Source organism: Capra hircus, chromosome 4 (assembly GCF_001704415.2).
Source record: "Capra hircus breed San Clemente chromosome 4, ASM170441v1, whole genome shotgun sequence".
Classification (NCBI taxonomy): Eukaryota; Metazoa; Chordata; class Mammalia; order Artiodactyla; family Bovidae; genus Capra; species Capra hircus.
In genome coordinates, this window is record NC_030811.1 from 54743166 (window position 1) to 54760915 (window position 17750).

Sequence of the window (17750 nt, forward strand, 5' to 3'; positions counted from 1 at the left end):
CCTCCTCACTATCAACCACTCCACCCCCGTGTATTTAGTGATTTCTTTTCACTTGTGTGTGTTCTTGCAAAAATGTTGAGTTGTTTTGCGTGCCTATGTTTATACTGGATGTAAATTGTGTTGTGTTATAAATTTCATTTTTTTTCTTACTTTCCCTATCCAGTGGCATGCTTTCAAGACCTGTGTATGTTACTGTGTGAACATCTGGTCTTTATTTCAGGTGTTTTTGTAAGACTGTGTTCACAGGGTGGCTTTTCTCTGAGACCCTCACTAAGAAAGTTTCTCATTTAAATTCCAGCCTTACTGGAAACTTTTGTTTCAGCCTTTTCAGTGCACTGAGCCTCTAGGAGTTGGCCTCATGCTGTGCCTAGTCCTCCTCCAGGGAAGAAAAGGAGGCTGTAGAGTAAGATGTAAGGCACGTGTCCTGGGATGTTGACCTTTGAACAGTATCTCAGAAGATGCGCGGCAGGGACTGTGACATTTCTACAGGCTTATGGCAGATAATGTTGAGGTCTATACAGTGTGGTGTGCTTTTTAAGTAACCATTTAGTCTTGGGAAAAGGGTGGGAGGAAGTCTCCAGAGGCTGTCTGGAGACCAGCCTGCTGAGCTCTGCCAGCATCATCGCCTTGGGCTGTTTTCATGTGGGTCCCGCACCTGAAGGTTCTGGTAAGTGGTGCCACAGCAGGTGTAATAGCGAGAGGGAGCCTCGCCTGCCAGGGAAGGCACAGGCTGGAGTGGCCAGCACTCACTCCAGGACCTTCTCTGGGCCTCCATCACTCCAGCTGTGAGAAGGCTGTATTTGGAATGTGACTTAGTGTCCCTTTCGGCTGGAGATCCATGGAGGTCTGATTGGCAGGATGGCAGAGCTGTTGGGAGCTGGCCTGGGTGTATATTCTATCTCTGTAACTTTCCACCTGGGTGACTTTAGGTCAATGACTTAACTTGTCTCAACCTCAGTTTCCTCATCTATAAATGGGCGTGATGATAATTACTCTCTTGAGGAGAGAGTGCTGCTTAGATGATAAACATAGGTCGTGAAAACCACAATAGTGATAATCTGTTATAACTGTCATTATTCTCTCAGGAAGGGCAGCACTTTCTTTCCTACTTTTGCCCTTTTAATGTTTATCCTCGGGGGGACAGATCTGTGGGTCATGTCCGCCTTTTGGAGGAATCACATCTGGGCCAGGCTTTTCCGGGACTGAGTCAACAACTTAGGCCTAGGCCTTTGTTTCTGCATGTCCACAAGCAGAGCCTTCTAGTGGGCTGAGAGCCATGTCCTAGCTGCCAGTATCCTTGGACCAGCATGGGGTGACAAGGAGCAAGGGCTGTTGCTCTGCCTTTTTCCTTCTGATGGGGGCTTGGGAGCCCCAGAGGGTCCACAGGCGGGTGGATGGTAGAGGACCCCTCCTCTCATCCCAACCCTCTCAGCACTTATCAGTGTCCTGGGTGTTAAATGGCCTCCTAATCTGTTCTCTGTGCATCATAACGAAGAGCTCAAACGGCTGCGATTTTCTTTCAGAGGATGTGGAAGATGAATTGGTAAGGGAAGAAATCATCCTGTCTCCAGTCTCATCAGTGCTCAAGCTGCAAGTAGTATCCAAGCCCATCGACCTCTCGGTGGCAAAGGTAGGTGTCAACTGCAAAGTGTGACGTGATGTGTTTCTTAATTCGAACTGGTGTGAATTGGTGAAGAATTGATGCTTTTGAACTGTGGTGTTGGAGAAGACTCTTGAGAGTCCCTTGGACTGCAAGGAGATCAAACCAGTCCATTCTGAAGGAGATCAGCCCTGGGTGTTCTTTGGAAGGAATGATGCTAAAGCTGAAACTCCAGTACTTTGGCCACCTCATGCAAAGAGTTGACTCATTGGAAAAGACTCTGATGCTGGGAGGGATTGGGGCAGGAGGAGAAGGGGACGACCGAGGATGAGATGGCTGGATGGCATCACTGACTCGATGGACGTGAGTTTGAGTGAACTCCTGGAGTTGGTGATGGACAGGGAGGCCTGGCGTGCTGCGATTCATGGGGTCGCAAAGGGTCGGACACAAGTGAGCGACTGAACTGAGCTGAGCTGAGCTGAATCGGTGTGGTGTGACTTGAAGGCATCTTGACTTGAGTTGGTGGGAGGAGATGATCTTCCTCTCTCTGCCTTCATTCATCTCGTTGTAATCTCTCAGTCATTGTTGAAATGGGATTTGCATGTGATGTGGAAAAACACATGAGCGGAGAGTCAGGGAAATGGGGACCTAGTGCAGGCAGCTCCCTCTCCCTCTCTGAGAGTAAAGGTGAGGATACAACGTCTTCTCACAGAAACGTTCCAGGATCCAGCTTTTCTTTTGGCCCAGAGCTGCTTCACCATGTCTGCACCTGCTAACTCCAGAGTTGAGCTGGGAACAGAATAATCATCCTCATTGGCTTGACTCTGCTCCTGCACTGGACCCCTGAGTGGTGCTCAGGCTGGGCAGCGGTGAAGGGAGGACAGGGGCGTGTGGCTAATGTCTCAGCACAATCTAGGGTCATGCTAGTGGCCTCCTGGAGTCACTGGTTCCCGGCCTTAGCAGCCCCGTCTGCAGGGATGTCCTGAGGGACACCGGACTTGGGGAGCTGGTTCCTGGCTTTAGCAGCCCCCTCTGCGGGATGTCCTGAGAGTCACAGGACTCTGGGAGCCAATTCCTGGCCTTAGCAGCCTCCTCTGTGGGGATGTCCTGGCCTCCTCTCCATCTCCACTGCCAGAGGGCCTCACCCTTCCCTGTGGCCAGCAGTTCCTGCAGGATGGAATGAGGCTCCTGCTGTCCTCCACTGGCTTTTCAGCCAGGATTCAGGAAGGGAAAATAAAACTCCTGGGGACACAGCTGACCCTCTTCTCTTCCTACTTAACAAGTATTTGCTGAGCACACAGGTGAAAAGTCAAAGGTTTTTCTAGAGGTTTTGTCCCTCTTCATCCCTCCCCTCTCTTTCTCTTCCTTCTTTGGAGACCACAGGGAGAGGGTCAGGCAAGTGGTCTTAAGTAGTCCCATGCCTGGGAGTACGTGCTCTGGCTGTCCTTAGCTACAGACATAGCCACAGTCTATGATTCTTTGTAGTGGGTACTATCATTTTGGGAGGGGTCCTCAGAGGCCCCTAAAGACCACCCAGAAGTAGCATCTCAAAAAACAGCAGAAAGAACTGAGGCCCCCACAGAGAAAGGACAACCCAAGACACACAGCACCCACAGCAAGTAGAACCCAGGTTTCCAGGCTTGTAACCCTGTGACCTGGCAACTGTACTATGCCTAGATGAGAGCTGTCACTCTGTGGTTGAGAGAACAGACATAGGCTTCAGCCAGAAAACTCAAGTTCCTATAGTTTCTAGGCTCCTGGGAAACTCAGTCCAAATACATGGATGACTGTAGTTGGTGCAAGAAGGGGAACCAAGCCCTGATTTAGCCACCCCTGTCTCCTGTGTGGTGTCAGCCCACATCTGATGACGTGGGGAAAAGTGCTCGGCCACCAAGTTTTCTCTGTACTTAATGAAAAGAAGGGCTTCCCAAGTGGCACAGTTGGTAAAGGATCTGCCTGCCAGTGCAGAAGTTGCAAGAGACGTGGGTTTGATCCCTGGGTTAGGAAGATCCCTTGGAGAAGGAAATGGCAACCCACTCCAATGCTCTTGCCTGGGAAGTCCCATGGACAGAGGAACCTGGCAGGCTACGGTCTGTGGGGTCGATAAAAGTTGGACACTGTTGAGCATGCACGCACAATGAAAAGAAAGAACTGACCTTAGAGGGAAAAATGAGTCTGTAGGAAAGAGAGGACCTGGAAAGGGGCTCTGAGCGTGTAGTGACAGAATCCACACGTTGGCCCCTCAGATCCTCTGAAGTGTAAAATCACGACAGAGAGAGGAGAGGCAGCCAGCATAGGGAGGGACGTCTGGGGAAAGGCTCTGCTTTCCCGTCGGAGGGCTGGTCAGTGGGGAAGTGTTGGTGCTTGCTGGGGCTCTGGAGGGTGGGGCTTGGTTTGATGGGAGAGTAATGTCAGCCAGAAGTTTGAAGAAGATAGAGCTGCGAAAAAATGGAGGGGCTGCCTTGAGAGATAGTGGGAACCCCTTCACTTGGTGGTTGGGGTGTTCAAACCAAGTTCTGGGGGACACTAGCACCACTCTCTGGAGATGTTGAGATTCTGACATATAGGAAGGGGTTATACCGGTGTGGGGTTGGCAAACTTTTTCCACAGAGGGCTAGATCCTGTATTTTTGGCTTTCGATTGCAACCATACAACTCTGCCATTGTAATCTAAAAGTAAACACAGATAATATGTAAACACACGGGTATTGCTGCGTTTCAGTAAAACACTATTTACAAAGGAAGTAGAGGGTTGGATTTGGCCTGTGGGTCATAGTTTGCTAGAGGTTCTCAAACTTGGCTGTGCCTTGGACTCATTTATAACTGCAGATCACAGCATCTGACGCCCAGGGGTTGTGCTTCAACTGGTCCAGCATGGGGTCTGAGCATCAGGATTGTTCGGAGATCTGTAGGTAATTATAATGTGCAGTCAAAAATCCCCAAGGTCCCATGTAAGACTAAAATTTTGAGTATCAAGGAACATCTAAGGAACCTAAAAAAGATTTTGGTTTGGATCAGCGCAGGCTGGTTGGGTTTACAGATGTTCTAGAGGTAAGACCCTCAGGGTCAATTTTCTCTTTCCTCAAATATGATAAAAATGGGTTTGCAAAACAAAAAGGGAATAGATGACCCTGCTGGAAAACAGACTACCCTGCTAGATAGAATTCAAGACCAGCTCCTGTGGGAATGCAAACACCCAGCCGTGTGTTGTTGTTTGCTTTTAAAACAACCAATAAAATTCTTTCTTCTTTTGACAGGACATAAAGACCATTCTGTTTGGTTCCAGCTTTTGCTGTTTCAACGATGAGTGGAAACTTCAGAGTTTTTCCTTTAATGACTCAGTATCCTTAAAATATGGCATTGTGCAGAACAAGGCAGGTTGTTTTTAAGTGCCCCCCGGGACCCTTCCCTGGGCCCATCAGGGACATTGTCACCGAGGACAGAAACTTCACTGTGGCTGGCAGAGCAGGGCTGGGGAACATGACCCCTAATATAAGTGATGCGTGATGTGGGAATCCTCACTGAGAGGGAATGGGGTGGGGGCCCCTGTGTCTACTTGGGGTTACCATAGAGGGTCCTTTAGCTGAGTACCTCGAGTGGTGATTTTACAGGTAGAGCTGGAGAAAGGATGCTGGAAACAGGTGGCAGCTTGAACAAAGGGAGACTTGTGAATACCTAGGAACTGCAGAAGAGGGCAGAAGTATCTGGTGTGAGAACCAGGAGACATGAGGAAGAGAGGACATAGGCAGGGACACGCAAGTAGCTTGTGGCAAGATCTGAATGTGGCTTAAACACATTTCCCAAAAGGCGTATCTTCAGGGCCAGAAGATACTATGAAATCCAGCGGCTCATCCAAATTCCATTTCTCAAGCCCCAGGAGCCTCCTGCTGCCCCACACTGCCCCAAGGAAATGGGGCAGGGGGAGGGAAAACCCCAAGACCACCTGCTTCTGTCCCTACCGTGGGCAAGTCGGCACATTTTCTCGCACCCTGAGTTCAAGAGCACCTGCGGGCCCTGCTCTGAGAGTCCTCGTACTTGTTGATGGCTGCAGGGCTGAGCTTCTCAAGGAGCCCCCTCCCTCTGAGACACAACTGCTAGGTGCTGAGGCAGGCTATGGGCTGGGGACAATGTTGCTCACACAAGTGGAGGTGGCCCAGGGGGATCGTGTTTAGCTGAGGTGGTCAGGGAAGCCTTCCTGGAGGAGGCGGCCTTTAGGATGGGTAGATAATTAACGCCCTCAGCCTGTGGACATGGAAACGTGTCTCTGGATGAGTGGACATCTGTGATGGTGCCTCTGGTGGGTTGTGAAGAGTTGCTTTCCTCCCCTCACACACCTCACGTTCACGCATCACACATGCATTCCTCTAGCAGTGGGTTCCGGGGTCTTTGCCACCTTCTCCCTGTGACTGAGGGTCGGCACTCCAGGGAAGCAGACACTGCGACAGAGACCCCTGTTTGAGGGGCCTGGGCTCCCCGTGTTCTGTAATCTGTAGGCGGAGGTTGGTTCTGGAGGGACAGAAGGCTGAGCCCTGGGTCAGTTCTCACAGGCACTCACGCATGTCCTTCTTTGCAGGGTGGTCCCTGTGGGGTCCTGGCGGCTGTCCAGGGCTGTGTCCTGCAGAAACTCCTGTTTGAAGGAGATAGCAGCGCTGACTGTGCTCGGTAAGTCAGTGCTCATTCCGGCAATATCTTCTTTTCCCAAGGCTTCTCCTCACTGTCCAGAACAAATAAGCAAGGAAACGTGTGTTTGTTCCCTGATATTTCCCGTCTTCTGGAAAGGGAAATGGAGGCTGGCTAACAGGGCCAGCACAGGCCTGTTTAAATGACCTGCATGTGTTTGTGTCTGGTGAGCGGGCAAGCTTGTTAAGTCCTGTTCCACATGAGAATCAGAAGCTGGAATAGCATCGAAACTCAGGCCATCCCCCGCCCCCCCAACCCAGGAATGGAGCAGCAGCTGCCCAAATCCTGTCCACACCCAGGTCACTGACCCCTGTGCTGAGCCCAGGCCTCCCCTCCTTCCCCTTGTTACCCCATCTCTGCCAGCAGCCATCTCCCCACACATGGTCCAACCAGCCCCACAGGACATGGCTTCCACCCTTGGCCATTCATTCTCCACCTCACACGCTGAGTTTTTGCACACAGCTCATTCTCACGCTCACTCTCTCAACAGATGTTTCTGGAACATTCTGTGCAGGCACAAGTGATATAGAGAGGAATAGATGCATTCTCTGTTTTCCAGGGTGCTCTGTGAGTTTGAGGGACAGAGAGAAAACCTTGATCCTAGCCTGTGGTCGGTGCTCAGTTAAAAGGATTATTGAGGGGCTGGCTGGGGGCAGACCAGCTTGGCCAATTTGAAGAGGCAGCTCTCTTAACCTATAACTTCATTCCCAATTGTTTTGAGTAACCCTCAGAGTTAACAGAACTTCTGGCACTTGTTCTTTTTTTTTTTCAGTTGAAATCTAACATACATACTGGAGAAGGAAGTGGCAACCCATTCCAGTATTCTTGCCTGGGAAATCCCATGGTCAGAGAAGCCTGGCAGGCTATAGTCCATGGGGTCACAAGAATTGGACATGACTTAACAACTAAACCACCACCACAACATACACACAGAAGAGTACACAACTCGGGAAAGTGCACAACTCCTGTATGTTCTGTTTAATGAATTTTTGCAAAATCACACACCCGTGAACACATCCCCAGATGAAGAAAGAAAATAGTCCCAGCATCATGGAAGCGTCCTACCCAGTAGACACTTCCATTCTCTTCTCCAAGGTTGTAATTAACCAGATTTGAAAATCATAGTTTAGTTTTGCCAGTTCCTGAAAGCTAATTAAAGGGACTCGCTCTTAACCTAGGCATTTTGGTAGCTTTTTTTTTTTCAAAGACAACAAGGCCCATACCCCCCATTCATTCATGTTCGGTTTACTGGGAAAGATACTAGTTCTCCAGGCACCCTGCCAAGCTTGGTGCAAATGAAACATGTTTTACCAGCGTAAAGGATGTGGCCTTAGACAGGGTCCAAGTGAAGGTATCTTTTCATGCTTGCCATTTTATAGTTTGTCCAGTAAGGTGATGTGTCTAATTACTGTACGAAGTAATAATCAAGGTGTTTGATTTCAAGCCGAAAGATGCTATCCAGAGGCATAGCATGTCTGTCACCAGAAGCCCAGTGACATAGCGTTTCCACAGCAAGGTCAGACTTTGTCCTGTTCTTCTCCCCTCTGCCTGCTCTGGGGTCCAGTCCAGTGAAGTGCTGCCCATGGTGTGGTTGGGAGAGGCCCATGTAGTGCGTGATGGTCCCGGATGCTCCTGACTGGCTGGGTGGGACTGGCTGAGTGAGGGGCCTCTGGCTGCCCACTCTCAAAGGGTACAGGGACCCTCTCTGAGCACATATGCACCCCTTGTCCCCTTTCCCTCCTTGCACAGGAGAGATGCACGCGGAGAGGAGTTAGTAGGCATTTGGAGGGAGTGCGGGGCCCAGCATGGTAACTGTGGACTTGCCCTCATGGGACCTACACCTGAATACAAGAGCCAAGACGAGTGGGAGGTCACAGGACAGGCCAGGTGCTCAGGGCCCACCTGGGCGTGAAGAGGGTTGCGGGGGGCAGGGGTGCTTGCTGGAGACGCCTGGCACTTTAATCTTACTGAGATCTGGATTGTGAGCAGGACTCCCAATCGGCTTCACACGCGTCCTTGCATGAGCTTGTTCCTCCCTTGGTTTCTCCTTTCCCAGCAAATCCTTCAGACTCCTCCCCCTGGCTCTTCACTGTGCAGAAGTTGTGACCTCAGGGCGGCCTTCTTCGTCCTCCCCAGATGCTGCCTGCAAGCCCCCTGCCACAAGATGCCCTTTTTATCCAACTCATCACCTGCCCATCGCCTGCACCCCGGAACTCAAGACCCCTGAGAACAGGAGTCTTCTTGGACTTCCTGATCCATAGCTCGGTCCTGGCATCCAGCCCCAGACCTAGTCCACGGAAGAGGCCCTCAGAATTTTTGTTGAATGAAGGCATGGACAAATGCATGAATTATCCAGGCTGATTGGGAGGGGAGGGGATGGTATTCCAGTAAGGAGAACAGCATGTGCAGAGGCCCCAGGGCAGGGAGAGGAGCTGAGAGTTGCCTGGGGTGACCAGGGCAGAGTTGTAGAGGGGCAGGGTGAGGCCCCGGCTGGTGGGTGGGTAAAGGCCGGGCTGCCAGAGGGCGCTCAGGGCCCAGCAGCCTACTCAGGTCAAACCTTGGCTTTGGCCATTGTGGGAGATGTTTTATAATTTATTTCAGCCCCGTGCCCCTTCAGAGCTGCTTTTGAACTTGGACTTTGGGCTTCTCAGAGGAAGTTGTGGATCATTTCCCAGCAGTGAGGAAGCTGGTTCCCTGAGGGGCTGTTTGTGCGCACGGCAGACTTGGTTTCTTGTCTCCCACCCTGCAGCCCTACTGAGGGGCTGTGACAGCCTCTGGATCCCCAAGCATGTCCTCGGGAAAGAGTTCTGCTTTCCTTCCACACCCGAGAGGGAAGCCAGGGTTTGGGAGGCAGAAAGCCATTCTGGCTAGGGGCCTAAGACAGGCTCAGGGTGGAAAGAAACATGTACCAGCTGAGAGAGAAGAGTTGGGGCCAGCCTTGACTGAAGGCCCTCTGGGGCCAGCATAGTGGGAGGAGGTTGGAAGGAGCTGCTGGCTGCTGGGGTTTATGTGTGGGGTGTGCCTGGTGGGAAGGAACCCCCCTCTGGGGGAAGGCGGCCTGGCTAGGTTGAAGGAAGCCTGTGCGGATTGGCCTGGAGAGCTCAGCTGGCTGGCCAGACAGGGTCCCCTCCCCCAGGAGGCATGGAGAGATTCATGCTACAGAAGAGTGACTCACGTTTCTTTGGAGCCCCACAACTGAGGTGCTCCTGGTAAGTCCCTTTCCTGTTGCCCGGGGCCCTGTACCGAGAGCTGCTCTCCACGCAGGCCTAGCAGAGTGGGCTCCCTTCCTGCTCACGCTGATGGCCAAGCAGACCCAAGAGTGGGTGCTCTTCATGACCAGCCTAGAGAGAGGGACAGAGAGCTTGACCTAGTGACCCAGGCTCCCTTGTTTAGCCAGAGCCACTGCAAGTGCCTGAGGGGACTCAGGAAAATGTGGCTCTATGGGGCACCAGCTCGGGGAGGTCCCAGTGGTGACAGGTTGTGGGCAAGGGACACCAGCTGCCTCTATGCCTTCCTCCCGTGTCTCCTCCTCCCACTGCCCTGCAGTGGGCCTGACTTTGCCGAGGCATGAACCTGCCTTGGGACTGGAAGGCGACTGGGGATGAGAGGAGAGAGTCCTCCTGGGTTCAGGCTAGGGCTTAGGTCAAGCAAAGGTCAGGGGAGTGTGGGGCTGGGGCCTGAGGCTGGCAATGGAGGGATGGAAGGGTGAAAGTCAGGGTTTGCTTGCAGAAGTGAGGCCCTCCAGATCAGAGGCCTTAGAGAGTTGTCCGTGCCAAGTGGGTGTCGGTGCACCCTGTCGGTGCCTGTGCTGAGGCTGGGGCAGTGCCTGGGCTTAGCCTGTTTCAGGATGGGGGCTGCTAAAGAGAGTCCTGGACTAGCCAGAGACCTGGATCACAGCCTGTGGGCCAGCAAGGTTTCACTTTATCCATTTGTGAATCTGTGTCCTGCCCACGTCTGACTTAGTAAGGAAATGCAACCTAGTCCTTCATAAATGAAGGGCTGTGCAAGTGGGTGGGACCTGGGGATCACCGACGAGGGTATATCCAGGGAAACTGAGGCTCAGAGACAGAAAGATGCTGGCCCAGGTTCACACCTGGCCTTCAAGGCAGAGCCAAGCTTGGAACGTGACACCCTGTGTGTCACACCATGCTGTGCCCCGCAAGAGACTCAGGTACCAGGACGTCCAGAGAGGCCAGGAAGGGGCTGGCGCCAGGAGGCTAAGTGCCATGGCCTTAAAGCGCCCAAGGGCTGGACCCCAGGCAGACTCTCAGTGACGAAGATACGGCTCTGTAGGTGCTATCGTTCACAAAGGGCTTCTAGGCAGAACCTCCCCTTTTTTCCTAATTTGGAAAAAAAAAAAATCAATGCAGAAGAGTCCAGTGAACCCCCAGGGATCTGCTGCCTCGTGTGAGGAAAGGGTGACATTAGACGTCCCTGCAGGAACCTCTCGCAGCCCCAGCCCCTCTGGCTGCATGGATTCATTTGTATGATCTCGACATTGATTGGGTTATTGACATTGCTGCATGAGCTGTGTGTCCTGAGCTGGATTTGAAACTTCAGTCCTCCCTTTTGACTCTGAAATCCGAGATTTCAAAAATGATCCGGCTTAAAAAAAAAAAAGCAAGCAAGCTCCTCTGTTCCGTCTAGGAACACCGCAAAGGCCCTCACGCCACGCACGGACAGGGACAGCATCCGCAGCTGCTGTGCTGGGCCCCTGGGGGTCTCTTGGAACGAGGTTGGTGGGCCTTCCTGAACTGGGTCTGCAGGCCCAGTGGGGTGCCCCCTGCTCGCTGCCTCCCCAACAAATGATGGGGAAATGGTTCTGTGAAAGCCGCACAAGGATGTGACTGCGCCCTCCAGGGAAATCATGCTGAAGTAAAGGCTTCTTGGCAGCGGTGGTGTTTTTTCTGCGGGACTGTCTGCCTTCATTAAAACTCATTCCATCAGGCCGGCAGCCGGCCTCTGCTCAATCGGGGAGGATGGAGCCGGACGGCAGGACTTGGTGTTTTTCCACTCTGGAAGGGGCCGTGCCAGCGGCTCAGCTCGTGGGAAGCGATGGTGAGCCTCATTCCCCTGAGGGCCTGGGATACACCATGGGCCAGGGAGCTGTCCTTCTGCCTCCACTTCCCTCCTCAACTGGGGAAGTTGAGGCCCAGAGAAGGAGGGGCGCTTGTCCAAGGCCCCTCCAGACACTAGTCAGTGGAGCCAGGCTCAGATTCCAGATCCAGTGGTCCCCAGGCCTGCCCTGGCAGCATGTGACCCTCAAAGGGGGAAGAAAGACCCGCAGTCATTCGCCGGCTCTCCTCTAATTTTTCTGTAGGCTCAGACTGGCGAGCATGTCATAGTGGACAGGCGAGCCAGCTTTGAGTTAATGAGGATGGGAGAACCATCTTTTTAATCTGAAAGACCTGGGTAATTAAGCCAAACACAGGACGTATTCCTCCCTGACCCCCATCGCCATGCCTAGACAAATCCTGCACTTCTCCTGCGAGGAATTAGACTCTTTAAGAGAAACTTCACTGGTGTCTTAGCAGTAAAGAATCTGCCTGCAATGCAGGAAACCCTGGGTTCAATCCCTGGGTTGGGAATATCCCCTAGAGGAGGGCATGGCAACCCACTCTAGTACTCTTGCCTGGAGAATCCCATGGACAAGAGGAGCCTGGTGGGCTACAGTCCATAGGGTTGCACAAGAATTGGGCAGGACTGAGTGACTGAGCAGCAGCAAAGAAACTTCTTTTGGTTTAGGAGCGCGGCCAGGTGCTGGGTTCATGGTCGGGGTTGGAAGAAGGCAGTTCAGCCCCACCCTTGTCAACAAGGTGAAGGCAGTGGCTGAGTTCCCCCAGGGAAGGTGGAGGCCCAGTGAATCACCACAGTACCTCCCCACTTCCTCTGGCCATCTGCACCCACCACAGCCCTGGACACCCTGCGGCTGGTTACACGGCAGAGGGCAAGGCTGGGAGGATGCTCGGGACATCTGGTCCGGTGTCTGCATTTCCAGGTGGGGAGGTGAAGGCCAGCGAGAGCAAGGGGCTTCCCCGAGTGAACCAGAAATGAAACGCAGTCCCCACCACTGCACTTGCCCCCATGCTGCCATCTTTTGGAAAGCTTGTCTCAAAAGAAAGAGCCAGAGGAGGCCCAGGGAAAGATGGAGAGGCTAAATGGAAGGCAATGGAAAGAACCAGGATTTTGTACAGAAACATGGACATTCAGGGGGTCTGTAACTAAAGCCTGTGAGGCCAGGAAGATAGGCCCCTCCCAGGAGCCAGGTCTCTTGATGGCATTGCAGGCGCAGGAGAGACAGGCTCAGAGGCAGAGGGATGCTGTGCTCGATGCTGGGGGCTCCAAACAGTGGATTCCACCTCCCAGCCTCTCCTGCTTCCCTCACTGTTGTTTCACTTTGTCCAGTTTTTACTAACTGTGTGACCTTAGGTGAATCATTTAGGCTCTGTGCCTCAGTTTCCCCATTTTAAAAAGGGACAATAACAGTATCTCCTTCATAGGGTGGCTTTGATGATTCATGCAGTAATACGTGTGAAGTGCTCCGAACAGCTTCTAACATGATGAGTACTTATTATAATATATGCTGGTTTTTAAAGTCTTATTTGTGGCCACCCCGAGAAGCTCTCAATGAAGGGTTACCTGCTACAGCAAATTAGTGTGAGTGAATGTTTGGAAGCTGACCCAGTAGCTCCGTTTGGGGGTTTTCCAGCATAGACGCTCTAGGCAGAGTATACAATCTGGGCATAGCTTTGCAGCACTCTTGCCCGTGTTGCAGGATTTAGGTGTGTGTGTGTGGTGTGTGTGCGGGATGGCTGGGGCCCCCTGGTCACACCTGTGCTGCAGGAGGAACCTGCAGTGAGTATGTTCAGTGAGGGCTGGAGGGAGGGCAAGACTGAGCAACAGTGCTGGCCAGCTCAGCTGAGGAGCAGGGGCAGGAAGGGGGCAAGCATGGGTGCTCAGGAGCTGGGACTGCCGTGTCTGACTGTCACCCGGATGGGGGCAGGGCCAGAAACAGGAGCTGTGGGGATGATGGAGCCCACATCCATGGGCTCTGATTCCAAAGAGATGAACGTCCAGCCATTTCTCCTTTGACAAGCCCTGTCTTCCCGTCCCTCTGTGGTCCTTGGCGGCCACTCCTGAGTCCCAGAGCAATGTTTCCTCACCTTTGTTTTCATAGTTGACAGTGGCCCGCAGCCAGTGCTTCCCAAGTGTCAGGTGCTGATGGCGGGGTAACTGTTTCCAGAGGAGTAGGCAGGCTTCCTGAGGCTGCAGACACCCCAGGCACTCTGAGTCTCATTTCTCAAGTGGTTGAGCGCTCACTTGTTTCATTGAAAGATTGCCTAGTGTTGGTGGCTTGTCACTTTCACACCAGATGTCAGGGGTTCACTGTCCTGTCAACTCTTTGGCCACAGCCAAATGTCAAGTGGGGACACTTCCATAAAGACAACAAGCAAAAGGTGCCCTTTAACGAGCATCCTCCACACGCCAGGCACTGGCCGTGGACCTGACGCACATCATCTCATGTAAATCGCCCAACACGATGCAGGAGGTACGACTGCTGTGGCCGCTTTAGGAAGTGGGACATGGAGGGACCCTATGTCACATCGCCTCCCACTTTAAAGACACGGCACCACACCAGCCTAGGTGCAGACAGCCGGCTCTGTGTCCCAGGTTCTAGGCTGTGAACATGTGCCACCCCCCATGGTGACCTGTGTCCTGGTCTCCAGGTTCTCCTTTCCTCCCCTGGGGAGGAAGTACAAACAGCAGTTTCCTCCCAACAGCTCAGCCTGGAGCTTAGGGTACTTGGTAACGAACGCATGGGAACTCCTCCGTACTCAGGAGCCCCGGCATCAAGCCCCTTTTGTTCCTTCGGTAGCGGAACACTCAGACACTCAGCCTGCGTCTGTAGGAATTTAGCCCAGGATCCAGGGCTGGGCAAGAAGCACAGCTCTGTGGAGCCCTGGAGACAGAAAGAGCGTCTGTATTTGACTGCTGCTCCTTCTTCCTTATTGACTTCATGCACTAGGGGCCTCTTGTGCGTGTGTGTGAGTGACTTCAGTCACGTCCAACTCTTTACGACGCTGTGGACGGTAGCCCACCAGGCTCCTCTGTCTATGGGATTCTCCAGGCAAGAATACTGGAGTGGGTTGCCATTTCCTTCTCCAAGGGGTCTTCCCGACCCAGGGATCGAACCCACATCTCTCACGTCTCCTGCGTTGGCAGGCGGGTTCTTTACCACCAGCACCACCAGAGATCTCTCTGCCATTGTTGACACCACTGACTACCTGTCCTTCTTAAACCATTTTGGTCCTAAGATAGTACTGGCCCCTCTCCGAGATCTGCCTTTCCTGCCACCCTCCCCGCCTCCCTCATATACTGGAGTCCCACCAGGCTCCAGCCTTGGCCCCGCCTTTGCGTGGTTCATCCTCTCTCTGGGAAATCATAGCCACTCAGAGTGCCCAGGACACCTCACAGGCTGGTGGTCCATAAACCTCTACTCAGCCCAAGCTGCTCTTCTGGGCTTTAGAGCGACAGCTTCACCTGGGGCTGGGGGGCGGGCATGGGGGTCCCTCAGGGGGAGGTCCCGCATGCATCTTCTGTCTCCCCGCTCCCCTTCCTGTGCCCACATTTCAGCTCCACCATACACTCACCCCAAACCCTGCAGTCATCATTAATCCTTCCTTTCCATGTCTCCACATCCCGTGTCTAAGTAATCAGCAAGTCAGGCCACTTCCTGTCCACACTTTGGGTCTCATCCCGTATCAGCTGGAGGAGCACAGGGCACCTCTTTGCTTGTATGAGCTGCTGTCTCTGGGGCCCAGGTGTCAGGACTGGCCCAGCTGGGGTGGGTCAGGGCTATGCTTGTGCGTAGGGTGGCAGCAGTTCTGGGCCCAGTCTCCCGGGCTCTGTCAGAGCTCGCAGGCTTTTCTTGCACACACCTCTGGGCCCTGCCAAGTCTCCAGAGGCCCCTTTGCTCCCATGGGTGATTTTCTCAGCCTGCTCCTTCTCCAGCCCTGCCGGGGCTCCCTTCCTCTCGGCTCTTTTCTTGGTCCTCATCTGCGGAGGCCCCGGTCCCAGGTTCTGTCTGGGTGGCAGAGGAAAGGACGGGTCCTCTGCCTCACGGCTGTGTCGTCTCTAACTTCTGCCACTACAGGCCTAAGCACGTTTCCCTTTCTGTCCGCAGGCTGCAGCCTTCAAACACTCGCAGGACCCATTGCCTGGCCCTGGCCATTGCAGACATTGTGTGGCGGGCTGGGGGCTGCGAGAGAGCCGTGGTCACACTGTAAGTGCTTCCCAGGGCTGTGTCGCTGCTGTTCTGCCTCGGGCGGGCCGGGCTGCAGGCGAGCTGGCTGTGTGCCTCCTCGTCACCGGGGAAATCGTCTTCTCATGCAGGCGGTCTGGGCTGAAGGACCGTGTCTGTGTCCTGCTAGACCCCTACCCTGTGCTCCAGGTCAGGGGGAGCCCAGACAGTCGCCCTGATGTGCTGGGCGGCCCTGCCCTGGGAGAGGGCCATCCCTCCGCATGGCCCCAGTTGAGAGGGTGTCAGATCCAGGGACCCCATCCCTAGGGAGCCCTGGGGGCTGTAACCCACCAGGGAAGACCCCTGGGCCCTGGCAGCCTGTTCCCCTCTGTATATCTCTGATCTGAAGACCCTGGAAAGCAGCCTCTAGGCCGAGCCAGTCCCCAAAGTACGCTCCCATTTGCTGCGTCTCTTGGGCCCGTGTTCAGATGAGGAGACTCAGAGAGGTGAGATGCGGTGGTGGAGCCAGCGCAGTCTCTCCCTGCCCTGTCCTGCCAGCGGAGGACCCCACCCCCATAATCCACAGAGACCGTCTGCGGGTTCCTCAGCCTGACCCTTGAGAGGGGAAGCCTCACTTCATTCCAGCTGTGTGGCTGAGCTTAGTCAAGGGTCACCCTGCTGGGGCGCAGCGGTCAGGAGAGCACAGCACTTAAGAGGCTCTGAAGGCTGACTTCCGGTGCTGTTGCTTATGGGCTGTGTGGCCTTGATTAATTGACTTGACTTCTCTGTGCCTAACTTGTTTACTCATCTGGGAAATAGGGGTGATAGCAGTGATTGCTTAATGCAGTGACTGTGAGAATTGAATGAGTCAGTGTGAGTGACGTATAGTAAATGGTAGTGTCATTGATCAGCTTAATCACTTATTCATGCAAATAAGTGATGAAGAGTCACATGAGGCACTCAGGATAAGTTCTGGCACATGCTAAGTATCAGGTCAGTGTTAGGCATTACCGTCGTCACCACTGATGTTCTCATTGAGTGCTTGTCCTTGGTGCCCAAGTTCCAGTTAACCTGCAAACCCTGGCCCTTAGGATCTGCATGGCAGCCCTGAGAGCAGATGGAGAAAAACTCAATTTCTCCTCACTTTACAGATTAAGAGACAAGCCCAGAGAGGGGCAGTGGCCAGTCCAAGGCTGCCCAGCAGGCTCATGTCATAGAGGCCCCAAACCCAAATGCCACGTCTGGTCCATGCCGCTTCTGGCTGCACATACAGAGGCTGTGTAAACAGATGACCTCCAAAAGGACAGAGGCTGGACTTGCTCAAGTCCCTAAAAACCACGGGCAAGTCAGCATTCCTTAGTCTGGAAATATGCTTGACTTTTGACTGCCAGGATCTGGGTTTGGTTATCCCAGGCTCTCCTTCAGCTGTCTTTCTCCCCACTCTATATCACCCCCCTCGCCCCCCACCCCCGCCTGTTAGTGGAGTTCTCCGGACCAGCTTAGTGGGTGACTTCAAAGAAGCACTTGGCTCCCTTCTTTCGTCTGGGCCACCTTTCTGTTTGTCCTCCCTGAGTGGCTGTGTGGTTTCGCCCTGGCTCTAGGGCATGTCTTCTCTGCAGGCAGAGACTGATGCATCTTCCTTTCCTTTTTAGGGCTTCGGGAACACAGCACTTCAGTCCAACAGGGAAATACAAAGCAGATGGAGTCTTAGAAACAGTACGGCTCTCTGGAAAATTATCACGCAAACTTTGGCTTTGTTTGGGGACAGTCTCCTTTCGTATAAGTAAATCCCTTGGGGCTGAGCAAGCCCTCCCTTTGCCCAGGCCAGCAGAATCCTCTACCTTGGGTTGAGGTGGGGGGCTTTCCAGGGGACTCCAGCCAGAGCTGGCTTTATGGCTAAAAGGCTCACAGGAACTCTGTCCCACTGAGGTTGTACAGACTCTGAAGTCCCTGCAGCACTCTGTACGTAATGCCTTTTGGCTTAACCCAGCCTTCCCTGTGTCCTCTTATGTCATAGCATCCTCTCTGGGATTGCAGTGGGAGGATGCTGGGGGTGGGAGGGAGAGGAAGTGGAGAGCAGAGAAGAGCTTTGATGGACAAAGCCGGACTCGAAGGAGACAAGCAGGGGAAAATGTGCGATGTGTGGACGTGCAGAAACTGTGACACTTTCCCACACGTTAACGGCTTCACTGAGAATTTCTCGTTTACTTTGTTTATTTCCTTTTGGACA

The 17750-nt window shown here is 53.3% G+C and overlaps 1 protein-coding gene across 2 annotated transcripts in view; it reads left to right on the forward strand.

The window, feature by feature from the left end:
* FAM188B (family with sequence similarity 188 member B) overlaps positions 1–17750 on the forward strand; it is a 117494-nt gene that overhangs the window by 60603 nt on the left and 39141 nt on the right. For both annotated transcript variants that reach the window (XM_013963359.2, XM_018047112.1), the window contains 5 exons: positions 1524–1630; positions 4857–4973; positions 6173–6261; positions 15464–15562; positions 17173–17236. In XM_013963359.2, the coding sequence (XP_013818813.2) occupies positions 1524–1630; positions 4857–4973; positions 6173–6261; positions 15464–15562; positions 17173–17236 (476 nt within the window). The remainder of the gene's footprint in view (positions 1–1523; positions 1631–4856; positions 4974–6172; positions 6262–15463; positions 15563–17172; positions 17237–17750) is intronic.